The following is a 16,764-nucleotide window of genomic DNA, read 5'->3' as shown; positions in this document are numbered from 1 at the left end:
TCAAGCCTCTAGGAGAGTGACTGATGCTTGTTGTTTTTCAGTTGCTAAGTCGTGTCTGACTCTTTGTGACCCCATGGACTGCAGCATGCCAGTCTCCTCTGTCCTTCACTGTCTCCCAGAGTTTGCTCCAATTCATGTCCATTGAGTTGGTGATGTTATCTAACCAGCTCATCCTCTGCTGCCCCCTTCTCCTTTGGCCTTCAGTTTTTCCCAGCATCAGGGTCTTTTCCAATGAATTGGCCTTCACATTCAAGTGGCCAAAGTATTGGAGCTTTAGCCTGAGGCATAGTGGGCATTAATAAATACCAGTTTCCTCCTCCAGGATCTGTCCAAAGTCTCCCCTGGATCTCAAGTAGGTCGATCTTTTCTGAGAATTCCCAGCACCTCATAGGTACTTTGCTTATAGCACTTATCACATGAAAGTGTTATAATTAGCAAACAGGTCTGTCTTCCCTTCTATTTTAGGAGCTCCTTGGGAAATGAATTCATGCACACATAGAGGCTGCATGGAAGAGATGAGTCCGATTATTGTTAGCAATGATTATCTCATTTGATTATTGCAACCAGGAAAGAGACAGGAATCACCAAGTCTAGTTTACAGATGAGGAGACAGGCTCAGAGAGCTTAAGTCACAGGCCTAAAGACACTCAGGTCAGGATTCAAGCCCATTGTTCAGTTATCAAGTCGTGTCTGACTCTTTGCAACCCCATGGACTGCGGCGTGCCAAGCTTCCCTGTCCCTCACCCTCTTCTGGAGTTTGCCCAAGGTCATGTCCATTGCATCTGGGATGCCAGCCATCTCACCCTCTGTCTCCCTCTTCTCCTTCAAGCCCATGTCTAACTCTAAACCCCAGCCTCTGTCGCCTTCACCACACCACCATGTCACAGGAAGGGGAGGACTTTCCAGGAGAGGGACAAATCCTGTGGGGTTGTGGGGGACTCAGTAGTCCCAGAGAACCAAGGTTAGGGGTCTGTGGGTGCCAAGAGGGAATGGGGGAGGAGACAGGAGAGAGATGGGAAGGGCTTCAAATGCCAGGCCTGGATGCAGGGAGCAGGCTGGAAAGACCTGCCCGAGGGTCCCAGCATTCCCCAGATCACACTGTGATCTCTCCTCCCAGCTCACTAGTCGCCTGATGTCCACGTCCTCCCAGTCAGGACTGGGCCTGGAACACAGGTCTCCTGACTCGCAGCCCTGAACTCACCTCCCCCAGCTTCCTCCTTGTCACGGCCTCCCTTTCAGGCTGTGGTGTTTGCTCAGAGCCCAGGCCCGGGGCAGAGAGCAGAAAAATATTTATTTATGTCACCGCCAACCCTGCCTCCTGGAGGCCCCCAAGGGCTCCCTCACAGAGAAGTTCAGTTACATAACCCCGAGTTGACACAGCAGTAAGGAGAAGGACATAAATTTTAATTACTCATTTTTCCGCAGTCTCGGACGCGCTTTGGATAGCTTGACACTTTGGATACCTCTCTTCTTCCTCATCGTACTGACCTGGGGCCTCCAGGGAGACCTTGGTGGTTCTCAGTCAGCCGATTTTAGCCTCATTTCGGGTGAGCCTGGGGCTTTGAGGAGACCTTCCTAGAGGCTGGAGAAGGGAGAGAAATGAGATCTCAAAGGGCTGCTTTATTCCAAGCACTCTGCCAGGGGCTTTATATTCATAACCTTGTTTTTGCCTCATGAAGAAGGTCCTGTTTATTACCTCCATGGTGCGGGAAAGGGATGGAGGCTCAGACAGGTTCAGTAACTTCCCAAAGGATGCTCAGCAGAGCCAGGTCAGGAGCTCTGAGGCTCCTAGTTTTCAAACAGCTCACGTGGAATCTGCGACGTAGGGATTTTGGAGAGAGTAAAGTGTGCTAGCATCTGCCTGTGCAGGAAATTCTTTCATAGCTTAATCCCAAACATCCCTCACATTCACTCTCCACTCTGACCTTCCCTGAACACTCAGCTCTGCTGTACGGGGACCCTCACAGCCTCGCCCCGCTCGCTGCCCCAACCCCTCCCCAGTCTCACACTTCCCTTTCTAAAGTGTTCATCCTCACCCCCATCTCCCAGTCTTCATGCCCACTGTTCTCCCCAGCTACAGTGTCCCTTCTCCTTTCTCCACCTGACAAAATCCTAGTAAAATAACAACAATAATGCACCTTCATAGAGCAGAAGGTGTGGAGTGGAGTGGTTAAAAGAATGAACTCTGGAAAGAGTTAAGAGAATGAAACTCCAGCTAGTTTCATCACTTTTGCAGGCCGTGTGACCTCAGGCAAGTTAGTTAACCTTTCTGCACTACCGTTTCTTCACTTGTAAGATGGAGATAGTGATACCCAGCTGACCTGGAAGAAGGAGAAAAAATGGGATGAAATGAGTTCTAAAAATAAAAAAGATACAAATAAAAGCTTCTTTGTAAATTTCTTAGAAAAGTTCTTGGCACCGAGTAAGTGATCAAATGCTCTTTCTGATGGTCAACCCTTTGAAATGTCGAGCAGACTCTGAAGTCGGGTTGCTTGAGTTCACAGCCCACCTTGGTTGGTGACCTTAGACCAGTTAGTTAATCTCTCTGGGCCTTGGTTTCCTCTGTAAAAAAAAAATTCAACAGCAATGTGCTTTCCACTTCGGGTGGAGGAGACAGTCAAATAGACTTAAAATGCCAGAGGCCTTGGCACTTAGCGACAGGTAAATACGGGGGTTCAGATACAGATCTCCAAGCCCTTATTTAATTAAACCCTTGTTTAATGTTAATTAAACCCTTGTTTAGCTTCCCTGGTGGCTCAGATGGTAAAGAATCTGCCTGCCATGCAGGAGACCCGGGTTCGATCCCTGGGTTGGGAGGACCCCCTGGAGAATGGAATGGCAACCCACTCCAGTATTCCTGCCCAGAGAATTCCATGGACAGAGCAGTCCATGGGGTCACAGAGTCAGACACGACTGAGTGACTAACACTTGTTTAATGACCGCATGGCGCCACTCAGCTTTTCCCTCTCTGTGCAGCTTGTCCTTTTCTCTCGTCCCCTGCTCAGCACCCTCGCCCACACTGGGCTCCATAGCATTCACAGCCTGTCTGTGTCTTAGTGTCTCATTACTGGTGGCCCCTTGTAGTGGAAAGACTCAAGCCCTATGACCTGTGCTTGGTCCTTGCTCAATGCTTTGGTTCAGCCAGCAGTTATTAAACACCACGTGCTGTGAGGGTGCACAGCATGGGAATTTGAAGTGATGTTTGAGTTGAAGTATCAGAAGTGCCAGGAGGTGAGGAAAGAGGGCTCTGGCATATGCAAAGGCCAGGTGGCCACAATGGGACAGAGTGACAGGGCAGAATTCAGACAGGGAGGAGACTGGAGGGGTCTGCAGAATCCAGGTCCTGTGCAGAGGACTGGCTGACCATCGTAAAATTCTCGTGTGAAGTAGAATGGGGTTTTGAAAGATCGCTGCAGCTGCTGTGGAGGACTGCAGGGACCCAGAGCAGAGGCAGCCCTGGCCCGCTGGGCAGCGACGGCAGCATCCAGGTGAGAGAAGACAGAAGCCTGGACCCCAGCAGGGGTAGGGATGCTGGAGGAGACTGGTAAGGAGATGTGTAGGAAATGAAGGTAGTTCTGAAAGGGCTTGGTGGTGAGCGTGGCAGACTGCTGACAGGCAGTGACCTTAGTGGGCTTCTGGCCTCAGAGGCTACGTGGATGGCAGCGACATTTCCTGCCTTGGGGAACTCTGGAAGAGACTAGATTCTGTGACGCGCTGGGGCATGACCAAGCCCAAGACGCTGCCCAGGCCCTCAGGAGGGGGAAAGCAGACGTATAATGATGATCATGATGGTGACCACAGTGGCTGAGTGCAGGATTTGAACCCAGTGGTCCAGCTCCAGAACCTTTGCTGTAACACCCTGCACCATGTAGCCAACAGGCCATCATCTTCATTTTCCTTTTGTTTTTTTTTTCCCCTTTTGGCTGTGCTGGGTCTTCGTTGTGGCACATGGGTTTAGTTGCCCTGAAGCATGTGGGATCTTTTTTTTAAATTAATTTATTTATTTATTTTAATTGGAGGATAATTACTTTACAATGCTATGCTGGTTTTGCCACACATCGACATGAATCAGCCATGGATACACATGTGTCCCCCCATCCTGAGCCTCCCCCCCACCTCCCTCCCCACCCCATCCCTCTGGGTTGTCCCAGAGCGCAGGTTTTGAGTGCCCTGCTTCATGCATCGAACTTGCACTGGTCGTCTATTTTACATACGGTAATATCCATGTTTCAGTGCTATTCTCTCAAATCCTCCCACCCTTGCCTTCTCCCACAGAGTCCAAAAGTCTGTTCCTTAACATCTGCGTTTCTTTTGTTGCCTTGCATATAGGATTGTCGTTACTGTCTTTCTAAATTCCATATGTATGCATTAATATACAGTATTTGTGTTTCTCTTTCTGACTTCACTCTGTATAATAGGCTCCAGGTTCATCCACCTCGTTAGAACGGACTCAAATGTGTTCCTTTATAGCTGAGTAATACTCCCCTGTGTGTATGCACCACAGCTTCCTTATCCATTCACCTGCCGATGGACATCTGGGTGGCTTCCATGTCCTGGCTGTCGTAAACAGTGCCACGGTGAACACCAGAGTACACGTGTCTCTTTCAGTTCTGGTTTCCTCTGTGTGTGTGCCCGGCAGTGGGATTGCTGGGCCGTATGGCAGTTCGGTTCCCTGTTTTTTAAGGAATCACCACTCTGTTTTCCGTAGTGGCTGTACCAATTTGCATTCCAGCATGTGGGATTTTAATTCCCAGACCAGGGATGGAACCCGAGTCCCCCTGCATTGGAAGGTGGATTCTTGACCACCAGGAAAATCCTATCTTCATTATCTAAGTGCCTACTAAGTGCCAAGGACTGTGCTAGGCACTGGGATGTCATCTCTGAACAGCAAAGACAAGCGCCTGCTCTCACAGATCTTAGGGCCTGGAGGGTTGGATGGGTCACAAACGAGATAGTCTCTGCTGGTGGTTGATGTAATAAGGTTAAAGAGTGAGACAGTTCCAGGGGTTGGAATCTTAGAGTGATGACATTTAAACTGACACACTGGTAAAACTGCACAGTCACAGTTAACAGTTCAGATCCCCAGCAGGGATTGGGGGTAGGAGTGAACAAACTGTATGAGGCAATTTTTTTTAACTGAAACATTTGACATAAGTGCTTAAAGTGTTGGAAGGTTTGGGCTTTGAAGTATAAATAGGAGTTCACCAGGTAGACAGGATTAAGAAGTCATTTTACAGAGAAGCATGAATATGAGCAGCAGCATGCAACGCTATGGGATATATGTGAGTTATTGTTCAGTTGTTCAGTCGTGTCAGAGTCTTTGCAATCCCATGGACTGCAGCACGCCTGGCTTCCCTGTCCTTCCCCATCTCCCAGAGCTTGCTCAAACTCATGTCCCTTGAGTCAGTGATGCCATCCAGCCATCTCATCCTCTGTGGTCTCCTTCCCTTCCTGCCTTCAATCTTTCCCAGCATCAGGGTCTTTTCTAATGAGTCAACCCTTCCCATCAGGTGGCCAAAGTATTGGAGCTTCAGCTTCAGCATCAGTCCTTCCAATGAATACTCAGGGTTGATTTCCTTTAGGATGGACTGGTTTGAGCTCCTTGCAGTCCAAGGGACTCTCAACAGTGTGTCGATCACGAGTATAGTTCATGAGCTCCACGTGAGCAAATGCCAGGCCTGCATTGTTCCCTCATTGCCTCTAGTGTTTAGCATATAGCAGATGATTAGTGAATATTTACTGAATGAATACATGCATGAAGAAGTGAACAAATGGGGACTCCCCTGGTGGTCCACTGGTTAAGCTTCCACACTTTCACTGCCAAGGTCCCAGGTTCAATCCCTGGTTGGGGAAGTAAAGGAACAGATGAATAAGCTAATGTGGGTAGGAGAGGCAGCAAAGAAAGGACAGAGTATAAATAAGTGTTGTTCAGTACATTAAAAGCCACATACGTAATTTTAAATGTGGCTACATTAGAAAAGTAAAAAGAAACAGATTAAATTTTGATAACATATTTTATTTGACCCAATATATGCGAAGGGCCTATGACTCATTGGGGAAGACTGAAGGCAAAAGGAGAAAGGGGTGACCGAGGATGAGATGGTTAGATAGCATCACCGACTCGATGGACATGAATTTGAGCAAACTCCAGGAGATAGTGGAGGACACAGGAGCCTGGCATGCTGCAGTCCGTGGGGTCCAAACCGTGGGACACAACCTAGCGCCTGAACAGCAACAACAATCCCAATATTATCAAACATCTAATTGATATTTTTTAACTTACTAAGATAAGCAAGATGTAAATGACTTAGCTCTTTTTCTATGTGCTAAGTCTTTGAGGTCCCAAGTGAAGTCGCTCAGTCGTGTCTGACTCTTTGCGACCCCATGGACTGTAGCCTACCAGGCTCCTCCCTCCATGGGATTCTCCAGGCAAGAGTACTGGAGTGGGTTGCCATTCCCTTCTCCCAGGGATCTTCCCGACCCAGGGATCGAACCTGGGTCTCCTGCATTCCAGGCAGACACTTTAACCTCTGAGCCACCAGGGAAGCCCGTGTTACATGTACAACACATCTCAATTCAGACCAGCCACATTTCAAGGACTCCATAGCCACCTGAAGCCAGTGGCTACCACATTTTTGAGCACAGGTCTACATGCTGAGGGGTTTGGACTTCATTCATCTTAGCTGGTGAAATGTCGCTCACGGTCTAGGCAGAGGTGACCAGGGTCAGATTTGCTTCTAGAAAGCTTGCTCTCTGGGGTGGCTGTGAAGCTTTTTTTTTTTTCTTTTATCCTGGTTGTGCTATGTGGCATGTAGGATCTCAGTTCCTTGCCCTGGGATCAAACCTGTGCCTTCTGCATTGGGAGCAAAGAGTCTTAACCACTGGACCACCAGGGAAGTCCCTAGCTGACGGTTTTCGAGTGGAGTGGGCCCTCTCCAACCTGTCCACTCTGGGTAGAAAGGTCACACTCAGGGCGTACCCCATACCCTGGCTGTGGTGTGACTGGGTGGAGACAGGCGCCCTGCTCCCACCAGAAATCTCCCACCTCTGGCAAACGTCAGGGCCGGAGCCCCCAGCGTGCAATCCTCCTCGGTGACTCTGAGCTCCTCTTTCAGGGGAGGTGCTCCCTGAACAGCACGGGATCGGCCGCTGTGTGTGCAGAAACAGGTGCAGCCCTCCATAGTTCAGTGATAAAACAAAGTGTCTACAGGCATGTCTTGCAGTAACCCCACCTGGCAGAGGTTCTGGCCAGCTCAAGAAATAAACACGGAGGCAAAAGCTGGCACGCTGGTCCTGCCTCCTTCCCTTGCTCTGCCCACCACCCCCAGGAGGTGTCCCTGGCACACTCAACCCCTGACACACCGTCACACCCTTCCCGGCACTGCTCTCCTGCTCATTTTCGTATTTTCCTGGACCCCAGACTCACACTGCCTTGCCATGTTCTGCACACTGTCCAAGCCTCTTCCATGTTCCCGTTGAGTCTTCAAAGATGGCTGGGTAGGTGCCAGGAGGCCCCTGGTTTGGGAAGTTGAAGGCTGGATCCTTACCCTGCTCTGTGACTTTGGGTGAATTGCTTGACCTCTCTGAGCCTCAGTTTCCTTGGCTATCAAGCAGAATGGGTGCAATGAGGGGCGAAGGAGATTATGAATGTGAAGCCCCAAGGACAGTGCTAGACACAGCTGCTGCTGCTGAGTCGCTTCAGTCGTGGCCGACTCTGTGTGACCCCATAGATGGCAGTCCACCAGGCTCCCCAGTCCCTGGGATTCTCCAGGCAAGAACACTGGAGTGGGGTGCCATTTCCTTCTCCAATGCATGAAAGTGAAAAGTTAGAGTGAAGTCGCTCAGTCCTGTCCGAATCTTAGTGACCCCATGGACTGCAGCCTACCAGACTCCTCTGTCCATGGGATTCTCCAGGCAAGAGTATTGGAGTGGGGTGCCATTGCCTTCTCTGGCTAGACACAGAGATGGTCCCAAAAGGGAGCAGTGGTGACTGTGAGTGGTAAGTGCCCATCACCCCCAACCCCAGCTCCTTGAAAGCCAGGCTGACCTACACACCCAGGGCCTCTGGACTATCCCTGCCGCCACACCTGCTGAGCTCCTGGAGCCTGTCAGCCATGAGCAACAGGACTTATATGGCTTTGAAACAAAGATAATGGCAAAAACAAACGCCCGTGGGCTCAGCTCTAGGGGGTGGGGTGTAGGCGTCAGTGACCCACTAGAGCTGCTTCAGAGATGGCACTGGGGGCCCTTCCCGGGACAGGGCAGCCCTGCCAGGACCCTGACCCAACACCAGGCCGACTTACCCACTGGGCAGAGCAGACACAAGGCCATCTAAATGTTTTAATCTCTTTTAAAATCAAGAGGGGGGTGGGAATCCATTTTAGGGCAGAAGCAAATCTCACTTCAGAAAAAATAAAATGTTTTAAGCCCATGAAACTTTATTATGGTGGAAACAGCCTGCAAAAGCCACACCGCAGCCCTGACCGCGTCTTCATTCATTCAACCGCATATCCTGGGCAGGGTACTTCCTGTTGGTTCTTATTTGATCCTTATGGTCTTGTCTGGCGGCACACATATCATTTTTCTCCCTGAGATGAGGAAGATGAGGCTCCTGGAGGGTAAATAAGTTGCCTACAACTTAGGCGTGACAAAGGTGGGATTTGAACCCAGGTCTGCCTGAGTCCAAATGCTTTTCTTCCCTAGACCACGCCCTTTGCAAGTTCATCATCTTATTTGATTTACAGCATAAGGTGGGATAATCAGCCCCAAGTTTTTTGTTTTTTGGTTTTTTTTTTTGGCTGCACCATTCAGCTTATGGGATCTTGGTTCTCTGATCAGGGATCAAACCCACACCCGCAGCAGTAAAAGTGTGGACGCCTCACCACTGGACTGCCAGGGAATTTTCAACTCCATTTTATTTTCTAAGGTTTTTTTTTTAAATGTGGACCATTCTTAAAGTCTTTATTGAATGTGTTACAATATTGCTTCTGTTTGATGTTCTGTTTTTTGGCCACAAGGCATGAGGGATCTTAGTTCCTCTACGGGGCATCCAACCCACACCCGCACCAGAGAAGTCATCTGACCCCATATGAAAGTGGAGGAAACTGAGGCCTGAGGCGAAGGGGACCCCCTTGCTCACCGGGTCCTTTCCTGCTAGTCAGTGAGGGTGGGGAATGAGCCCCCCGTCCCGTGCCCCTCCCTACGTATGGACCCTATCCGGTCCAAAGCCCTTTCCTGCACCCCTCACGGTGCCCACCCGCTGCCCTCACTGCGGGCACCCTGTCCACGTGGCTCGCCTGCCCTTCTTCCCACCTCCCTCCTCCTGTCCGGTTTCCCAGCCCATAGAGGAGCTGCCCACATCCCACCTCCTAGCAAAGCTGCCACCTGAGAATGGGGGAGAGGAGAGCGCGAAGGTTCAGAGGCAAACCTGGGTCCCCCAGACAAACGCCCCTCTGTATCTCGGGCCGTGTTGACTGGCTGCAGGCCAGCGCTCCCTGCGGACGGGCGGCTTGAATGGCCGGGATTGTTCCCGCAACTCCTGTCCCTGTCTGCTGCCCAGCGCCTGCCAGCTCCCCCACCACCACCCGCACAGACAGGAAAGGGGAGGGCCGTTCCTTCTGGAATGGAAGGTGTGGGAGGCAGGCGAGCCGTGGAGGGGGGGCGGAGGGCTGTGTCCTGGACCAAGCTGGGGAGGCGGGAGAGTCACAGGATGGAGGGAGCATGAGAGAGAGGTCACCATCCCAGCCTGCGCCCTTTGCAGGAGAGCAAACTGAGGTGCAGACAGGACAGGTGACTTGCCCAAGGTCCCACAGCACGGCAGTAACAGAGGTAAGACTCGAACCCCGGACTCCTAACTTCCAGCCCAGGGTCCCTGCCCTCCCACATCAGGCCTCACGCTGGGGTGTGGGTGGGGAGCCTGCTGAACCGGTGGGCTGGTGAGCGCCACAGCCTGGGACATTGAGCCGCAAAGGAAAAACGTCATGTAACGCTGCACAGCGCCAGGTTTCCCCTTGTTCTGTAGTCAAGGGCAGATGCTGCACACAGCGTTCACCCCTAACTCCTTCATGACAGAGACTCGGAGGTTAGCCAAGCCCTCGCGAAAGGTGGAGGAGAGACCGCGAATCAAAGGGAGACCTCTGAAAAGTCAACATCAGGGGTAACCTCAGATTATTGGATTTTGTAGGACGGCACTGGCCTGGGTTCTTAAATAAGAAGAAGCTAGCTAGGGGCACTAGGAGTCAGGGCGCCTGGTTCTGAAGAGGCTTGGGTTTGGTTTCTTCTCTGCACTCCCAAGCCCAGTTTATTTTCCTTCGGAGGTTCACAGTGGCCTGCCGATGGTCTACCCACTCAGTTATATCTCTGTGTTCTTGCTTCAGTGGCGGCAATGAAAAGTAACGCGGAAGCCTCAGTTGGTGTGCTTTAGAAATGTAGCAGTTACCAGGCAGGGGGGCCGAGGGCAAAGCTGAGGGGGGAACACTGGGCCAGGTGGGACCTCATTGCGCTCACCGGCCAGGGTTCCTTCTGATTGTCTTTGGTTCTTGCTATTGTTGTTACTGATCTTGTCTTGAATGAATCAGAAAGGAGTTCTGGAAAGAGTAGCCAGTGAATGACCAACGCATCTTCCTGTCTGTGTGCCCCAGGCCCCTCGCTGGCCCCTAGCTTTCTCGTTTGTAAAGAGAGTTTTTAGGGCGGCTTCCACCAAGTCCACTGATCACAGGCGCTGCCTCCTAGGATCACCACAGAAGGTGTGCGGAACCAGGGAAGGAAAACTTGTGGGAAGGGGAGTGGAAGGGAGGCGCCTTTTGGAGGAGCTGGATTTTCCATCATAAGTTCTTCCCCCAAACTCTCCAGCAGAAGAGTGCATCTCCTTTCACTCTGGACAAACACATAGAAAATCGACCAGTTTCACTTTTTTCTTGGCTGGCAGAATTCTCCTGCACCTCCCTCCTCCTCCTAGTCAGACTGGCTACCCCTGGCATCACCCAGGCGCCCCCTGGTCCCTGGGTCCTTTGAGTGTCTCACGCAGTTCACTCCTCCACTTTCACGGGGCAGATCCTCCAGGAAAAGGTGCATGGGGCAGGCTGGATTTTTTGTGTGAAGCTGCTTGTACCCCTAAATGTTGTTCTCCTACCCTTCCACTCAATATTTAGTTTGGCTTCTGTCCACTTCTAGGCTGCAGATAATTTTCCCTTAGAATTTTGGAGAGTTAGCTCAGAGCTTCAGGACTGCTGCTGTCAAATCCACGGACGTTCCGGTTTCATCTGAGTGTTGATCCTTTTCTGGATATTCGGCCTTGCTATTTTTTATAACTGATGGATGTGTGGGACACTCTCTTTACACCCTGCGTTCTGGGAGGCAATGATGATGAGCCCCATTGTGCATCTTTTTTATTTACTTTCCTGGTGGGTCCACAGTCTTCTCATTCATGTCATTCATTTCTGGGACATTTCCAGGTATTCTTTGATAATTGCGTCCCCTTGATTTTTGTTCCACTTAATCACTTCTGAAATTCTTATCAGAAGAATTCTTATTCTTAGAATGTTGGACCTCTGGGAGGAATTTTTTTTTGCCTCTTTTCTCTCTCAGTCTTTTTTGGTTCCACTTTATGAGACATGTTCTCAACTGTCTTCGAACGCTTCTCTTGAACTTTTACATTTTGGGTGTCATATTTTAAATTCCTAGCACTCTTTCTTGTTCTTAGAATATTCTTTTCTTATAGCATTCTGTTCTTGTTTTATAGATGTAGTATCTCATCTTTCTGAGGATGCTGACATTTTCTTATGCCCGTTGCATTGTCTCTGTTTGCTATACTTTTTATGTTATTTTATTGGCAGGGAAGACCAAAGGAAGGGAGGGATTTGAGCTGCAAATTCCTCTTTCCAGCCCCATTTCATACCCTGGCTTTTGGTAGTATCCACAGAATCTTTCTGGGGTTTATTCTCTGCTTCCAGCTTTTGTTCGTTTCCCCAGTCTGCAGGTTTGAGCCTCAGTCTTTGCCAGGCTGCTAAGTCACACTCAGCCTTCAGCTTTCCCAGCTTTCAAACCTGGACTGGACTCTCTCCAATGTGGCTGTCATCTCTCCTTTCCCTTTGACCTCGTGGAGTCATATGTCTGAATTCCTTTACTGCCATTTGTGGGGTGTGGGGTGAGTTTCAAGAGGAAGCAAAGATAATTATATTCCATCTGCTCTGTTTTTTTTTAGTTTTTAATTTTAATTAAAAGACGCTTACTCCTTGGAAGGAAAATTATGACCAACCTAGAGAGCATATTAAAAAGCAGAGACATTACTTTGCCAACAAAGGTCAATCTAGTCAAGGCTATGGTTTTTCTAGTGGTCATGTATGGACGTGAAAGTTGGACCATAAAGAAAGCTGAGTGCCGAAGAATTGATGCTTTTGAACTGTGGTGTTGGAGAAGACTCTTGAGAGTCCCTTGGACTGCAAGGAGATCCAACCAGTCTATCCTAAAGGAGATCAGTCCTGGGTGTTCATTGGAGGGACTGTTGTTGAAGCTGAAACTCCAATACTTTGGCTACCTCATGCGAAGAGCTGACTCATTTGAAAAGGCCCTAATGCTGGGAAAGGTTGAGGGCAGGAGGAGAAGTGGACGACAGAGGACAAGATGGTTGGATGGCATCACCGACACAATGGACATGGGTTTGGGTGGACTCCGGGAGTTGGTGATGGACAGGGAGGACTGGTGTGCTGTAGTTCATGGGGTCACAAAGAGTCAGACACCACTGAGCGACTGAACTGAACTGAATTGATGGGACCAAACTGGGCAAATAAATCCCACCAATGGGATCGAATCCTGGCAGGCATGGGCTAGAGCAGGTGGTCCTTCAGGACAGGGTGAGCTGCAGATGTATTTGTAGTTAGGTTGGAAGTAGGTGCTGAGATGTGAACTTAGCTTGTGCGGCAGGGACAGAATCAGGTCTGCCCAGTTGCCTCTTGAGCCTGCTTCCCATGCCCCTGCCCTGCCTGCCCAGTGTGTCTAGAACCCCTTCTCTGCTCCTCTCACAGCAGCTCTCCTGTACTCAGCATACCTCGTACCTGCTACTCCCTGGGCGTGTCTCATCAACCTCTGCATCTCCCGCAGCACCTGGCCTGTGGGATGTGTCAATTCAGGCAGGACGGGGCCGAGGAAACAGGTGTGAATTGAAGTCCAACAGATATGGGTCTGAATCCTATCTGTGAGGCTAAGTAGTGGCCCCCTCAAAGATATCTGCATCCTGATCCCCAGGTGGCCAAAAAACAAAAAAAAAGAGGAGCATGGTCCTGCCAATGTTTTGATTTTAGCCCAGTGAGACTGATTTTAGGCTTTGGACCTCTAAACAATAAGAAAATAAGTTTGCGTTATTTTTAAAATTTTATGTACTTCCGGCTGTTCTGGGTCTTTGTTGCTTTGCAAGGACTTTCTCTAACTGTGGCGACCAGAAGCTGCTCTTTGTTGCCGTGCGCAGGCTTCTCACTGCAGTTGCTTCTCTTGTTTTGGAGCACAGGCTCTAGGCGCTCAGACTCTCTAGTTGTAGTTCCTCGGCATGGGGAATCTTCCCGGACTGGGGATCGAACCTGTGTCCCCAGCATTGGCAGGTGGGTTCCTATCCACTGCTCCACCAGGAAAGTCCAAATTTGTGTTATAAGTTGTAACTTTGTTACAGCGGCCGTAGGAAAGTAAAGCATCCTAGCTCCGCTATATATTAGCACTGAGACCTTGGATGGGTCACTTAACCTTTCTGAACCTCAGGGCTTTTTTATCTGGAAAATAATGATAATGTAGGTGAGAAAGAGAGTGAAGTCGCTCAGTTGTGTCCGACTCTTTGCGACCCAATGGACTGTAGCCCACCAGGCTCCTCCATCCATGGAATTTTCTAGGCAAGAGTACTGGAGTGGGTTGCCATTTCCTTCTCCAGGGGATCTTCCCGACCCAGGGATCGAACCCGGGTCTCCCTCATGGCAAGCAGACGTTTTTATTGTCTGAGCCACCAGGGAATCCTAATATAGCTAATAGGTGAGAAGATACATACAAGTATTTAGCGTGGTAACTGACACACGGTAGTCACTTGCTAAATGACAGCTGCTGTGTTTGTGGCCACCATTGTCATCACCCTCACCCTTGATGTTACTGGTGGTCTACCCACAGATGTCAGTATAGATTGGACATCCTGTTTGTCTAGACCTTTTTGAATAGAAAGGATAGGAAGCTGTTATGAGACAGGCCTATAGCTCTCCTTCAGCAGTTCTCAACCAGGGGCGATTTTGCCTCCCAGAAGACACTGGAAAACGTCTGGAGACATTTTTGGTTGTCATAGGTGGAGGATGCTACTGGCATCTGGTTGTGAAGGCCAGTCCTACAATGCACAAGATGCCTCCAACAAAGAATGCTGTGGCCCAAGGGTATACAGTGCCAAGGTTGAGAAACCCTGCCATTCTCTGAGGTTCTGTGGCACCTCCTGGCCTCAAAATATCAACACGTAGCGTGTCGCTGTTCGCACCGTTAGCGACGCCAGTTGTCTCGCTGTATCTCACTTACACGCACTGTTCACTGAACCCTTGGTAGTCAAGGTGCCAGCGGGGAAGCTGGAAGAAAACTCAAGGAGCTGTAGGAATTGCTGATGGGTTTATCCTCTCCAGGCTGGCACAGCGGCCATAGCAGCAGACATGCTACAGTCTCTCCTCCCCCGGCAGCAAGTATCTCGTGATGCGCATGCGCAGTGCTTTAGTGCTCTCGGCTGTTCAGTTCAGTTCAGTTTAGTCGCTCAGTCGTGTCCGACTCTGCAACCCAGTGAGTCGCAGCACGCCAGGCCTCCCTGTCCATCAGCAACTCCCGGAGTTCACTCAGACTCGCGTCCATCGAGTCAGTGATGCCATCTCGTCCTCTGTCGTCCCCTTCTCCTGCCCCCAATCCCTCTCAGCATCAGTCTTTTCCAATGAGTCAACTCTTCGCATGAGGTGGCCAAAGTACTAGAGTTTCAGCTTCAGCAACATTCCCTCTAAAGAAATCCCAGGGCTGATCTCCTTTAGAATGGACTGGTTGGATCTCCTTGCAGTCCAAGGGACTCTCAAGAGTCTTCTCCAACACCACAGTTCAAAAGCATCAATTCTTTGGTGCTCAGCTTTCTTCACAGTCCAGCTCTCACATCCATACATGACCACTGGAAAAACCATAGCCTTGACTAGACGGACGTTTGTTGGCAAAGCAATGTCTCTGCTTTTGAATATGCTATCTAGGTTGGTCATAACTTTCCTTGGTGAGAGAGCCTGAACGTGCCATCTTGGATTAGCTCTCTCCCCACACATAGTAAAAATACTGAGCAGAGTCCTGCCCTGGCAGGGCCACTGACCCTCTGAGTAGCCCCAGGAAAATCACTTACCTCCTGGAAGACTAGGCAGCCGCCCCAGTTTGGAAGTAGATCTGAATTTGAGGTTCAGCATTTCCACTCACTTGCTCTAAGACTTTAGGCAAGTCGCTTAACCTCTCTGAGCCTCCATTCCGTTTCAGGAGAGTGGAGATAAAAGACCCACCTTGTCACATTGATTAAGTGAGAAAACACGTGATTGCATAGCGCCTGACGCTTCATTAGCATCCCCTTAAATGTTAGTTTCCTTTCCTTCCTGATCAGAATGTTGGAGTCGAATTATTTTCCTCTGACATATTCCACATGCCATCAACTCTTTACCCTTGTGCCTTTTTTCCCTTGGGGACAGTGGGATACCTGAAGATTTATATAGAAGCTCAGCTATATTTGAGGACCCTTGGAAGCTGGCCCTTGGCTTGAGCCCAAAGACTGAGGGGTAAATGGAAGGCACAGGTCACATTCTGGCTCTTGGTCAGTCTCAACCAGGACGCCCACTGGTCTCCTCCTCCCACTGACTCCTGGCACACCCTATGCCTCCCATTTGGCACCAGGCATAAGTCTGCCTTGTGATCACTTTCGTCTGGGATTTCTATCTGCAATTTTGTACATGAAACTTAGACTTGCAGGTCTTGGGTGGGAAGCTCCTTGAGGCATCTTTCTATACAATGTGGGCCACAAAAATCAGAAACACAGAATGTTCACGCCTGAAATTGACAGGTAGGTAAATAAAACTTACTAGATGTGGTAGACCTAGAACCCAGACTTCCAGATCCGCCCGCCACTGCCTTTTCCAAAGGACTTCAATATGATGTTAATCAGCCACCTCTCTATGATCAAGGCTGGACCAGGCATGAAGGGGATGACCCCCACTAACTACTGATAGAAGGAAATTTCCTTAAAAGAAATAGTCTCATCCTCTTCGCCTGAGCTGTAGAGACATGATCCCCATGGCCCCTCTTTGAATCGTCTCAGAGCTGTGTACATGGTGGGTGCTTGTTGAATGAATGATGGAAAGTGGACGGAACAGGTAGGAGAATGAATGTGAGCACAGTGGGTGGGTGGGTGGGTGAGTGGATGGGAGGATGGAAGAGTAGATGGATAAATGGAACAAGAAATGGGCTTCCTAATTTCTGAGAACCAACAGCAAGGAACATATTCAGTATGTAATTGTGGGTTGAGGGGGGCACTAAGTTCAAGGTAGCATTATGCCAGCTCAGCCCCCACCTTTGGGAGCTCTGACACACAAGGGGACAGAGCCAAGTACAGGCGGAACAATTAGAGTAGGGGGAGATGACATGGAACCCAGCAGGAATGGAGGGTTTAGGAGGGAGCCAGTCTGGATTCAGGCAGACTGGGATCACCATGTACTCAGCAAAGCATTTGGAGGTTCCTAAGGGGCCAATATG

General features: G+C 49.8%; 1 protein-coding gene and 1 non-coding gene across 3 annotated transcripts in view; one reads left to right on the top strand and one right to left on the bottom strand.

Annotated features, from left to right (window-relative positions):
- The window catches only part of NCMAP (non-compact myelin associated protein), a 51,607-nt gene that overhangs the window by 14,465 nt on the left and 20,378 nt on the right, over positions 1-16,764 (top strand). Inside the window, exon 1 of one of the 2 annotated variants that reach the window (XM_042244560.2) lies at positions 9,645-9,828. The exons of the other annotated variant lie outside the window; for it this stretch is intronic. Coding sequence (XP_042100494.1) covers positions 9,721-9,828 — 108 coding nt within the window. The 5' untranslated portion in view covers positions 9,645-9,720. Of the gene's footprint in view, positions 1-9,644; positions 9,829-16,764 lie in introns of those variants that run through there. 2 annotated transcript variants of the gene reach the window in all.
- TRNAS-GGA (transfer RNA serine (anticodon GGA)) lies at positions 6,474-6,545 on the bottom strand. Its single transcript has one exon. It is a non-coding gene; the product is annotated as a tRNA-Ser (tRNA).

Source organism: Ovis aries, chromosome 2, assembly GCF_016772045.2.
Source record: "Ovis aries strain OAR_USU_Benz2616 breed Rambouillet chromosome 2, ARS-UI_Ramb_v3.0, whole genome shotgun sequence".
Lineage (NCBI taxonomy): Eukaryota > Metazoa > Chordata > Mammalia > Artiodactyla > Bovidae > Ovis > Ovis aries.
Note: the sequence above shows the minus strand (reverse complement) of the source record. Positions and strands in the feature narration are given on the sequence as shown.